Here is a 14,069-nt window from a genome sequence, read left to right on the forward strand (position 1 = left end):
CTATTGCTTATAATAACAGTGATCATCACTGTTATAAGCAATAATAGTGTAACAAAAAAATGGTAAATAAAATAATAATTTAATAACTTTTTTTTTTTTTTACATCCTGTCACCAGTCAATATCCCTGATCACCACCACACAAGTCATATGACAGTAGACTATTCTAGAAGTGGAGTGTGTTGAAAATTGATTTGCCAACATCCTATAAGACAACAAACTATATGCACACATAAAACCCCTCATGGACTTTGGAGATAGACCAATATAGTTACATGGTTAGTCAGGTTGAAAAAAGACACAAGTCCATCCAGTTCAACCATTAAAAAATAAAATAAAAAAATTATCATACAATCCAATATACCCAATTCTATACTCACAGTTATATATGCAATTATTAAAAATATATAGTCTTATTGGACACATTCATAAAAAAGGGGACATTAGTCCAAGCTTTTACCCAGTTATTTTGTCATTCATTAGGGATTTTTATTTATATATTGTGTAAAAAAAAAATTGGAATAAATTTCTTAATTTTCCAAAATATTGTGACAAAAATTGCAACTTCAAAAGACTCATCACGCCGCTAACTAAATCCCCCAAAAAGGGGTCATTTGGGGGGTATTGTACTGTCCTGCCAATTTAAGGCCTCAAGAAATGAAAACGGTACATCAGGATTGATTACTTTTCAAATATATATACAGTACCTTAGTTTGTGGACTATAACTTTCATACATACTAAATAATATACATTGATTTGGGTTATTTTCATCAATGAAATGTAGCAGACTACATTTTGTCCTAAATTTATGAAGAAAGATTATTTGTTTGCGAAATGTTATAACAAAAACTACAATTTTTTTATCTCCCCCCCCCCCCCAAATTTTCTGTATTTTTTTTGTTTATATAGCAAAACATAAAACAAAAACACAGTGGTGACTAAATGCCACCCAAAGAAAGCTCTATTTGTGGGAGAAAATGATCATAATTTCATTTGTATACAGTTGCATGGTTGAGCAATTGCCAGTTAAAGTAGCACAGTACTGAATAGAAAAAAAATGCTCTGGTCATGAAGGGGGTAAAACCTTCCAGTGGTTAAAAGATAAATAAAAACTAGCTTTTTTGCAATGTTCACTTTCATCCCAGAGCACTCTCCATGGCCAACACCATTCAACCCATTTCCTCTGTGCCCAGACTCTCCTAGACCCACCCCTGACCTAATGGTAAAAGCAGACGCAGTCAGTGTTAAGTTATTATCTCTATAGGGAATGCAAGAGACTGATACCTGTTCAGATTCAGGTACTTATACTGCTCAGATTTTAGGAAAAATATGTTTAATGATGTTTTAATGATTACAGAGCTGCATACATTTGTATCTATTATACGTGCCTAGAGTTCAGCTTTAAAAACATTGAAATTGCCAGTTTGTCGTCTTTTTGGACAAGAAGTCAACTGTGCCCACCAACACTATTTTAAAATATATTCTGTTTGGATAATCTTATGAAGCTTTGAAAAATTTGAAACGTTTATAGATAATTCTAAAAACGCATTTTGGGCTTATTTACAGTTCTGTGCATCTGGCATGTTTTCATGCATCTTAAAAGGAACCTTTACTATGAAGAAAACAGGTAGAATAATGCTCTATAGTAGAGACAGTAACATACCCTTACCTACCTTTACAGTATTTCCCTGCTAAATGTATTCCAATAGGGGTTAGTGCCCCACCCTATGTGACAGCGTGAAGGCCTGATAATTTGCCTTTCAGTTTGTCTGGGGTTGGCAGAACCATACACAGTGGCAGATATTGTTTCAGTGGTTTTGTTCACACTAATGTATATTAATGCAATTGGATTCTCTTCAGCTGTGGTTTTTGACAGGATTTTTTTTCAACAGGGATGACAAGTGTCATCTGTGAGATCTGTCCTTTTGGCTTGACCTCATAAAGAGGGTAGATATCAGAACCTTATAATGAAATTTATGTCTAGTCTAACTTAAAATGTTTCACTCTTTACTGCAGGACTCAGTACTTCCATAATCTATGCAATACTTTAGCTTTACTTGGCTATTAAAGGTTTTATCTAATTGTAATTTGCCTGGTACAATAACCCTTAGTGAAAACAGTTTAGAAGCAGAAAGAAAAAAACTATTGCTAATAGTTTTTCAAATGTTGTCTTTGACGTTCTGACATCTACAAACATTACAGCTAAAATCTGGTTGATTGTTGTGTGTAACAGAATTTGTGAGATTTGTTATCTGAAACATCTATCTATTAAATTCCACAAAATACAAACATTTTTAAATACCAGGAGAAATATCCACTCTGCTATTTAGCATTCTTACCCTATAAATGTCTCCTTAGATAGAACGCCTGCCACCAGGGCAGCGAGGAGCAGAAAAAGTTTCATGGTGGAAGCCGAGACTACTGTGGAACAAGGGACGAGTATTTATGTGAAGTAGGATGGAAAGCAATACGTGAGAAGCTACAGATGGTTTACTTATCTCAAGGCCACTGATGCAAGGCTTATTACTTTATCAGAAATGGTAACAAAATACAAAAAAAATCTAAAATTAAGCAGCTAACACTACCAGTGGACAAATGGTGAAAGACAAAACAAACATGAAAAGTGTAGCGCATTTAACAAATGAAATGACACCTAAATATATTAAATATAGTGTACATCAGTGAAAAACAATACCAATTATAAAAATGGTGTGAAACACTGAATAATATAAATCAAAGTCACTGATGAGTGAAGATGATAATCAAAAAGTTCAATGTGAATTGAAGTTCAATGTGAATTGAAGTGGTAGTACTCCAAATGATCTGGAATGAAACGAGTGCAATAGAGAAAACCGCCACCAACCAATAAAGAGGAGAGGCTTACCGGAAGCAGTGAACCCTGAGGAACATATGTTCAAAGGGTCAACAGGGCATGGTGTAAACCACTGTGAAAACTGGATCCTCAGCTGTAGTTCCCAGAAAAACGACTCCCACACCGATCCAATGGAAACAAATGGATTGTTCGGATAAGTAAGGTGCTTCCGGGTAGTAACCCAATAAAGGCCGGAAAGTGGAGCCAATAGGATGTGAAATTAAAAGAAAGGAGAAGGGCACATAGCGTAATACTGCCGCGCGTGCCTCCTCCTTGTGTGACATTCACAAGAACGCGCTGCTCAACTACTGATTTCTTTATCAGACTTGTATAGATAAAATGAAAAATATTATTTTGACACCAGTAAATCTTGTTACCAAACTGAAGTCGAGAATCTAGTTATGTAAAAGAATAAACATTATATAAAATGTGAATAGATATGATATAATTCCACGCCAACCTAAATTAAAAAAATTATAATTGTGACACTGTAGTAGTAAGCTGCACCCCTAATGATGAAGTGAATACCTTCTATCTATGAATGTTGCAAGTGGCAGGGGGGCGCTAGTGAATAAAAACGTAATTATTTAAATAGTACAAGAAATGATTATATCTAGTGACAGATGAAATTATGCCGCGTACACACGATCGATTAAACCGATGAGAATGGTCTGATGGACAGTTTTCATCGGTCAAAACCGATCGTGTGTGGGCGCCATTGGTTATTTAACCATCGGTTAAAAAAAGCCAACTTGTTTTAAATTTAACCGATGGATTCCTAACTGATAGAACAAAACCGATCGTTATGCCGCGTACACACGATCAGTCCATCCGATGAGAACGGACCGATGGACTGTTTTCATCGGTTAACCGATGAAGCTGACTGATGGTCCGTCGCGCCTACACACCATCGGTTAAAAAAACGATCGTGTCAGAACGCGGTGACGTAAAACATACGACGTGCTGAAAAAAACAAAGTTCAATGCTTCCAAGCATGCGTCGACTTGATTCTGAGCATGCATGGATTTTTAACCAATGGTTGTGCCTACTAAAGATCAGTGTTGTTCTATTGGTTAGGAATCCATTGGTTAAATTTAAAACAAGTTGGCTTTTTTTTAACCGATGGTTAAATAACCGATGGCGCCCATACACAATCGGTTTTGACCGATGAAAACGGTCCATCAGACCATTCTCATCGGTTTAACTGATCGCGTGTACGTGGCATTAGTAGGCACAACCATCGGTTAAAAATCCACGCATGCTCAGAATCAAGTCAACGCATGCTTGTAAGCATTGAACTTCGTTTTTTTTAGCACATCGTGTGTTTTACGCCACCGCGTTCTGACACGATCAGTTTTTTAACCGATAGTGTGTAGGCGTGACGGACCATCAGTCAGCTTCATCGGTTAACCGATGAAAACGGTCCATCTGTCTGTTCTCATTGGATGGACTGATCGTGAGTACGCGGCATTAGTGTTAGTAAGTGTGATCAGTTATTGTCCATTAGGCAATAGGATGCCAACGCAAAAGTCTTGTAGAGACAACAGAAAAGATTTATATCAACAAAGTGCTTCAAATCCAAAGGAAAGACCATCAACAAACAAATCTTTACTGCAATGGATATTTATTCTAGCAAGTGTAATCTTATTCCTTCACCACACCACTTGAAGTTACAACACCCGAAGTGCACATGTAGTTGATTGTGCTTACCAGACTTATTGGACCTCTTTAAAAAGATGGTCATTACTTCCGCTCCCTCCCCATCCCATTACCGACTAAATTTTTCACACAAATTAACTCGAAATTGAGCAACTTGGTCTGGTTGGGAAAGAAACCTAGAATTGCTTTATCTACTATGTCATTGGTTAAAGCTAAAGGAGGCCTAAACCTCCCAGATTTACGCCTATATTACTTCGCCTCACTCCTTGATCAAATGAGATACTGGTTCAGATATTCAAATGATAAATTATGGTTGAACATTGAACGAGAAGTGTCTAAAGGGAAGGATCTATTTTCCCTTTCCATGGCCTGCTATGCCCTACCAAAAATGAATACACCCAACTTCCTAACAACTAGAGCTACTCTGGCAGCCTGGAAGTTTGCTCTAACAAAATTACAGCCGACATGTAACCCAGTCCTAATGCCAATACCACTAGGAGTAATCGATTACTGTAAAGTAAGAATTACTACCACACCCTGGTCCAAACAGGGAATCAATTTTTTTGATCAGCTATCACCCGATGACATACATAAAATAACGAATAATCTCATAGCCAAACCGTTCAATAAAAACTTTGACCCAAAGAAAAGTGTGGAACTCCCTAGGGCGCTGTGGCAATTCTTCACTATAAAATAAGTGGGAAGAGAGGCATATCCCATATATATAAACTACTTTCATCTTTTCCAATTCAAACCAAAACTTTAAATATGATTAAATGGGAGAAGGATCTATCACAAACTTTTACGTGGGAAGAATGGCAAAAAGCCATCCATATTAACAGTTCTTCTTCTGCATGTGTAGAACATTGGGAGAACGCCCAGAAAATACTAAACCGCTGGTATTTGACCCCTTACAGACTATCCAAAATATTCCCTAGCTCCTCCCCCATATGCTGGAGATGTGAATCCCACACTGGCAATTTGTTACATACCCTCTGGGATTGTAAAATCTTATCTAGCTTCTGGAATAATGTATCCTCCTTTATCGCATCCTTCACTGGTAATCTAAAAATACTCACACCTGAATTAGCCCTACTAGGTTTAAATCTAGATGTCTATCCTCCTCAATTTAGAACTATAGTTGCCAACTTCCTTACAGCAGCGAGACTCACCATAACAAAACTATGGAAATCTACCTTAGCACCTAACTTATCTGATGTTGTCCAGAGACTCAATACTCAGGCTCACTATGAGCTAATGTTAGCACATAGGAAAGGAACCATAAGTAAATTCATTAAAAATTGGAATGAATGGATTACTCATCCTAGGGCCTCAAATTTTCTGAAGAATTTTAATAATTATTAAGTGTGTTCCTGAACGACTACACTCCTAAACTAGACCGGATGTAAAAGATAACTTCCTACTCACCTTCCCCTCCCCTCCTTCCCTTGATACCCCTTTATGTTAATTTTGATTTTATTAAATAATATAAGATAATGAGCCATAATCCCTTGTTTACAGCATGATCCCGTTGGGGTAAACAGGGATTGCTAGTTACTTGTTTAAGCATCTGACCACTATCCAACTGGACTAAGGCCCTATATGGTTACTGTTTAGTAAAATGATAATTTGAAGCCTACCTAGGCACACTGTTGAACACATAGTATGACTAAGAAACTGTTGTATTGTTATGACTCTTATTTGTGCTTTATTGTGTATCTTTGAAAAATACAATAAAAAACATTTGAAAAGAAAAAGATGGTCACAGCTGCGTATACACTATCTATGTGACCATCTTTTTAAATAAAGTGGTCCAATAAGTCTGGTAAGCACAATCAACTGCATGTGCACTTCGGGTGTTGTAACTTCAAGTGGTGTGGTGAAGGAATAAGATTGCACTTGCTGTAATAAATATCCATTACAGCGAAGATTCGTTTGTTGATGGTCTTTCTATTGGATTTGAAGCACTTTGTTATACAATTTTTCTGTTGGGACTCTACAAGACTTTTGCGTTGGCATCCTATTGCCTAATGGACAATATCTGATCACAATTACTAACACTATTTTCATCTGTCACTAGATATAATCATTTTTTGTACTATTTAAATAATTACCACTACCACTTGCAACATTATATAAAATGTACAAAGCTTCTCTTCCAATCAGGAAACATGTGCATGCTAATCAAAGGTTTCAGCTAAATTGGTAAACTATATGTTTGAAATGCTGTTAGTTTGGGCACACTTTGTACTGTACTTTTTGTACTCGCAGTGACCACCAAGCCCGAGGCTTTGTTTACTCCCACTGACAGTGGGGCATTTTCTAACCCTACAGGCCACAGTCCGGTCCCCCTAAAGTCTAAAGAATAGTTAACTGGCCCTTTGTTTAGAAACTTTGTAGACCTCTGTGCGAGTGCATGGCATGTTACTAAGCTCATCTGTATTTGTTCCATTTGATTAGCAATTAATCATTACTCTTGTAGTGTATTTTTTATTTTTTTTAAATTGCATAGTTATTCATGCACTGAAACTGAACATTCACAGTTTCTCCCCGCAGGGATGAAGTCCCAAGGGAGGGGGTGAGCACGCTGACTAACCCCCAGCCAGAACGGCTTGGGGGATGGGGGCAAGCTTACTGAGAAGGAACAGGAAGTGAGAATATCAGACAAAGAAAAAAAACATTTAGAAGGGAAATTGAAAGAAAAGGTAAGTGAACCAACAATGCACTAGCTTAAAGGAACATATTTTTTTAAAAAAAGTCTTCTGTGCACATGCCCAAGCGGGTATCCTCATCCTCCCTGTATGCCGAAACTGTCATAGATATTCCCTGGGCTCGGCTAGAGAACAGCAGAGTTACAGCTCCACCAAAGGCGGAGAGGTGCAAATTGCAAACAACCCATACAAAGAGTCCACATCTCATACTGCTAGGGACTAATGCAGGTAGCTGAGAGCCACCACTGGTCAGAGATATTATTGCAACAAAGCAAAACCAACTGGTCCAAGTCTCAAGTTGCCACGGAAGAGTCCATACAGCAGAGGGGCAATTTAAAGGAGGAGGCATATATCCGGCTGAGCAAGAGCAAACCAGACAGAAACTGGTGCAGCAGAGGGACAGGATTGCTCTCATGATTGTTCCCCATGCCAACGTCCTGGGTGTCTGTATGGTCACGCAAACACAACCTAGAGGTCAACAACCTCAGCGTATCTCCATTTGCATATAAAAACAAAAATTCAGCTAGGCATCCCATGAATATTTACAGGGGCAGCATTTCCAGTTTAGTCACAGGTTTATACTTCCAACTTTACAAATAGCCACATTTCAGTGTGGTGATTCACACAACAAAACTGAATTTATTAGGTTCACATAAAAACTGGTTATATATCTCTAACATTTTAATATATACACAAACCCTCTAACCATAATAAACAATTGATACAAAGGGAAGATTTTTATGGATGAATAAAAAAATAGCTGATTTTGGGAAACGATAGGAAATTGCAGAGGAGAATTATAACAATGGTCTAAAACTCATTGATTCATTAAGGCCCGGGTATTTGGTAATTTTTAGATCATAGATCCACAGAGTTTCACATTGAAGTACTTTTTTATCAACACCCCCACATTGTTCATGTATGGGCATATGTTCAAGTGCTAAGAGACACCCTGCCCACCACCCCAAAGCACTGTGTTGCCATGTTGATGGGGACAAGGGCCTCTTCTCCACAACCCTGGGTGGTGGTTGTGGGGGTCTGTGGGTGGGGGCTTATCGGAATCTGGAAGCCTCCTTTAACAAGGGGGCTCCCAGATCCTGGCACCCTCTATGTCAATGAGTATAGGGTACATTGTATCCCTACTTATTCACCAAAAAAAGTGTTAAAAAACACACACACACAGTTTTTGACAATTCCTTTAATAATAAAAAAAACACTGATACAGATCTATTGTCAGTCAAGATGCCCGCCGCACCGCCGTAGCTGAAAAAAGCTCCACCCTTGACAAAGGGTTCCCCTTAAAGTCTATATCAGACCCAAAGGGCATGGTATGGTTTGGGGGGATCCCCATGTAATTTTTTTTTCACATTTTTGTAATGCCGGTAATGGTTTGAAAGCTTGCAGTTGGGAAAATCGATTTAAATGTAATTTTTTTCTTTATATATTTAAGTTTTGCTGCAGTAGGTTCTTTACATAGCACAGGTGTGCCACTTTACAGGCAGACTAAGGGGACCCCTTTGGCACTATATTTAAAATATTTTTTTTATTTTTAATGTTTCACTTTAAGCATAATTTAAAAATGATCTTGTATAAAAACTTTTGTTGCAATAATACATGTCCCCCAGGGCAGTACCTGGGCCCCCATACCCTTTTTATGGCCAATAACTTGCATGTAAGCATTCAAAATGGCCACTTCGGGTTCTATCGACTTTAATAGGGTTTGGGGTTCAGGTCTGAACTGTTGCGATGTTTGAGAGTTCTGGCGTGAACCGAACCGGGGGGTGTTAGGCCCAACTCTACCTGTGTCTGTGGATGTTTCATGGCTGACTATTTTACTGCGGGGCCTCTAATGGTAAGATTCTAACCCTCTGATATAAGTAAAAGCATTTAGTTAATTTTAACTGATAACACAATTTGGCTCCCCTTTCTGTTACTTAATATCAACTAGGCATTACATATAAAAAATTATGGAAAACTATGGTAGACATAGTTTTTGTTGTGTTAGGAGTTTCTAATGAGGCTCTTTGCTTTTAGATAGTTCCACAACATTGAAGCAAATAAAATAGAAGCAGTTAAGCACCCTCTAGAGGGTGTTTTTTTGTACTGTTTCTTGTAAGTGTAATATTTATATGGATAAACTCATTGAAGATTTCCAAGTTATTTAGTTATAAAGGATCTTTTTTTTCGGCTATTTACAGAAAACTGGTGACGCGCCTTGGGAAGTTTTTCACCAGACGTCAATCATCTATCTGACAATATAACGGTATGTACAGAGAAAAAAAAATACCAGCATACTGTTCATGTCGGCAGTATGCTGGATGTAATGTTAAAAAATTGTTTTTAGGGTGAACCCCCGCTTTAAGCCCATAAACTAATGTCTCCAAACTAAAGCACACCATCACCCTCATCTATGACTTTCAATAATTTTCTTCCTCCCCTTCCTTCTTACACAAGTGGGTACTAATTCTTTTTTGGGGGATAAAGTACCTTTTCAGCAGGTCTCAGCCCTGCACTTCGAGATTTTTTTTGCTCAGGTGAGAATGACAGCACACAGTATAATGGAATACCGATGTCATGCATCTCTGGAGGCTTCAGGTAAATCTTCACTGCATTTAAGATGAAGGTCAATAAAGGTTAGGGAGAGAGGTTCCACATGGAACAATACACTGCATAATGGCACACTTGAAATTCTTCGGTTACCAGGCCATGATGACCACAGAGAGCACTACTGCTCGAAGATACCCTTATTAGCTGGCGGAGCTACAGAGTGAGTTATTCACAGACACAAAGCATGCTTAGCCCTCAGCACCGTCAATAGGCCGGAGCATCCACGATTCCCCATATTTGAGAAGAGATGCCTGGACATTAAATATAAATAGAGCTTGGAACATTCCATTTACAAAGATAGAGTTGTGATTAAAAAAGCTGGGCTTGGGATCATGTCTGATCTGCAAATATCTGGAGTCTGGATGGCAAAATGATTCAGATCCCAGACCTCCATTTCTACAGGTGAGCTGGATATAGTACTTCATCTGCTGCTGCATTTTCCTATGAGAAGGATTGTTACTGTTTGGCATGAAACTGTCCTTGGAACTGAACCGCTATCTAAGTAGGGGGACACTTCCTATTTGAAGATCCACTACTACTGCTGTTAAAAACCTGCAGAGGAGATACTTCATGTTCTGTTGTTGCTGGATTGTTTGTTTAAAGTTATACTGAACTGTGCCCAATGTAAAGAGCGAATCCCAGTTTGAGAAATTGCTGAGGCCCTGTTTGATCCTGCAGAGAGGGTCCTCGGTCATTATGCCTGAGTTTTGAGCACCAGCCGCCACTGGTGGCTCGGAAATGGCAGGACCCTGTTGCGGAGATGTTTCAGTACCACAAATTATGTCTTTTCGATTTTATAGTCTACCTTAAAGTATTATATATCACTTTTTTCAGGACAAATGGGGCTTTGATTTGGTAGCAATTTTGGATACATATGTAAGTACACAAACCAGGTCAATTGCCCATGGGACTTTAAATGAGGCACAACAAGTAAGTAAATTATATGAAAAACGTCAGTTTATTGAGCAATACATGAAAGTCTCATAAATTAAAATAACAAGCTGGTTCATTATATCCAGCATACATCAGCTTAGGGTACATATTATATTGATATAGATGGGCCAATCAGATTCTCCCACATAACAAAATTAATAACATGGATTGCATCCTAAAACTCTACATGTTTCATGAATGTATCTTCACTTCTTCAGGAATGGATGCCACCAGTATAAAATCTGTAAACAAGAAAACTCAGATTTAGAACATATTTGAGCACTCCCTAAAAAAAGAAAGAGGCTTATAATGTTGCTCAGCCGCTATCATTGATTGATGATGTACTTACAAACCAGCTTGACAAATTTGGATATATACGGTATATATTTTTAATTCCTTAATATTTATTGGAAAAAAAATGTATTTTTTCTGTCATTTTCCCAATGCAACATAAATTTGCCCTAAAACATAATCAGCAAAGTCTGCTAATTTAAATAATATCACATTAGTGTGACTTTTATGTACCATAGCAGAATAGTAAAGCTTGAAGCAAATGCATGCGTCTTACTTTAAAAGAGCTTTTTTGCCTTTTGATGCTACATTGCAATGCGCATTGAGGAAAAAAATGGTTTTAAATAGTTAGTATAATATTGAGATAACATTAAGTTGGGTTGTTGAGGGCACAATTTAGCCTGGCCACTACTTTTTTTTTTTTTTTACAGGTATGCGATCATTAAAGATTTAAATGGCCTTATGTTTTAGCAAACACAAATGTCATCCAGATCACCCAAAATCATTGTTACATCTTAAGCTTAATTTAGATGGTCAGGAGACCCCTCCTGTGAGCAGTCTTTTTTTTTACACCTGCAGTGGACTGCTTTTAGACAGCCTACAGAGGTGGATTCAGGCGCAGACATTCGGTTTTTAGATCCATGCACCTACGCATGTCAAATTGCTGTATCCAAGCAGCTGCTGTGTCTGCAGCCACCTTTGTAGGCTGCCCACACCCAGCTTGTGGCAAATGAAGGAGGCTGCACACACACAGGATGGTCTCTGCACCTGTCTGGATGAAGTCTTAGGAATTATTCTAGAAAGGAATATATATATATATATATATATATATATATATATATATATATATATATATATATGGATGTGCTGTGTTTACCTTCACTTTCACAAGGCACTCCTTTGGAGCACTTACTCTGTGAATGCATTTGAGGCCCAAGAGATGATTGTTTCAGTTCCTAGGCTTAGCACTGGATGCTGGATGCAGCTCCAGCAATTATGCCTCCCGGGACCCGCAGCAGCCACTGATCCCTGCTGCCATTATAAAATGGCACTGGGACAAATAGCAGCTGAAAGAGGTGGTTGAGAGCCCCCCTAATATATATTTATTGTTTTGGGTTATTACTCCTTTAAATATATTGTTACTCTGAAGTTAGAAGTAGGAGAAATGTTTCTACTGAGAAGATGGTTTGTGTTAACCACTAACGACTTGACCAAAGTGATGTGATAGCCTGTGTATCGTTATAAAAGCTGTTATAAAAACTTTCTAAACATTCACAGGCGAGAAATGCTATGAATAACTGTATGTACATGGGGGAGGTGTTTGGCATGGCTTTGGATTGGTAATATCCTATGGGTGGGCTAGATCTTGAATGCCCCATGCGGTACAGATTTGTGTCCGCTTCCGGCCTACGGGCTGGATGGGGGGTATAAGAAGCCATCGGCTCTGGCGTACAGATGCTGCTGAGCCCCTGGGACAATACATGCTGCTACAATTTTTAAGGTAACTGCAGAACTTATCTGGGATGATGTTCTATTAAATGAAACGGGAGGACTACTGATGCCACTGTTATTGCTGATTTTATAAGCACTTTTTATATCACCTCAAATATGAGTGTTATTCTTCTTTTTTAAAGAAATAACTGTGAGATATCTTACAGAATTACGCTATGTGCGCTCCTGTCTTCCTCTTTTTCCATATTTATACCATCCATTTGTTTGAGGCGTCATAACCTATATAACATCATTGGAAGTTCCATCGCTGAGTTCTTGGAATCGGTATCTGTTGAGACATCCCTCTTTTGGTCTATTACCTTACGAGCTCGATTGACCTAGTGAGTGTATGCTTATCTGGGTTCAATCCCTTTGGTAAGCCTTATGACATATGGTGGTGGATCTTCTATCAACTTTCTCTAATAGTCACAAATAGTTGTTCATTCACTTATTATTTGGAATGCTGTCACTTTTTTTTGAATATCATCATCAGTATTTACAATAACCTTCATTGATGGACTATTGTATTTATATATTTTTTCACTTGAACGTTATGTCACATTTCACTACGGTGCATGTTTTTTGTTCTTTTTTTATTTAATTTGATTTATTCATGCTATCAGTCACCTGATATCAGGTTAATTTTCAGCGCTGCACGTTTATTTATATATTAAAACAAATCTGCTCCAGATGTCAGCTATGCTAGGAACTCCACTAGAATGACCTAGGAGGGCTCAAGGCATGCGGTCGCCCCTCCCCTTAATAATAAATAAATAGAATTTATTAAATAAATAGTTAAGGACATGTTCAGGTTAACGTATTTGGGGCAATGTCCCTTTAAGAGAATTTCAAATGCAGGCTGAATGAATGAATGAATGAATGACTTGTATAGCGCAACGCATGCGAACTGAATCGCCTCTGGGCGCTTTTTCCAGCCAGGCTGGTGGCGGGGTTAACGGTCCAAGGCTATTGGGAATTTTCAAGATGGTCATGTGACCACTGTGGAATGTTCTGGAAAGGGTTTTATTATATATAAGACCCTCTCACAAGTGTATTCCCGCCAGTTCCCAGCCAGGCAGTGAAGGTGCAACAAGCTCCCCACCCTCCCTCCCCTATCGCTAAGCACGATTATGTGGTCTGTCACCCTATGTGATGTAGGGGGGACTTTGGTTATAAATATTCTGTATGCTTGAGTCCTTTAAGACTGAGCTGTTTTAAGTTGATTGTTTGAAATATAAGAATATTATGAAGCAATAAAATTATCAGAATATGGTTATTATTTATGTATTGATTTGAATTTGCTGCGGTCAAATTTTTTGCCAAAGTAGTGGTTTGAGTTGTATTTAAATAGGTATATTGGTTCTGGTATTCGGGGAGGGTAGGTGTGGCCTGCATTCCCATTAAAGACATCTAATTGGGATTGGGACAAAATACTGTATTTATTGGCGTATAACACTCACTTTTTTACTCTGAAAATAAAGGGTAAACTGTGCCTGCGTGTTATAC

The 14,069-nt window shown here is 38.2% G+C and overlaps 1 protein-coding gene across 4 annotated transcripts in view; it reads right to left on the minus strand.

The window, feature by feature from the left end:
* The window catches only part of LOC120931678 (carboxypeptidase A2-like), a 51,054-nt gene that overhangs the window by 19,004 nt on the left and 17,981 nt on the right, over positions 1–14,069 (minus strand). For 2 of the 4 annotated variants that reach the window (XM_040343340.1, XM_040343339.1), the window contains exon 12: positions 10,840–11,023. The exons of 1 other annotated variant lie outside the window; for it this stretch is intronic. Coding sequence is in view for 1 of the 3 variants with exons in the window: in XM_040343336.1 (XP_040199270.1) it covers positions 2,339–2,403 (65 nt within the window). In the remaining 2 variants the exon portion in view is untranslated. Of the gene's footprint in view, positions 1–2,338; positions 2,447–10,839; positions 11,024–14,069 lie in introns of those variants that run through there. One more of the 4 variants, XM_040343336.1, reaches the window with a different exon arrangement.

This window comes from Rana temporaria, chromosome 3 (assembly GCF_905171775.1).
Source record: "Rana temporaria chromosome 3, aRanTem1.1, whole genome shotgun sequence".
In the NCBI taxonomy this organism is placed as follows: domain Eukaryota; kingdom Metazoa; phylum Chordata; class Amphibia; order Anura; family Ranidae; genus Rana; species Rana temporaria.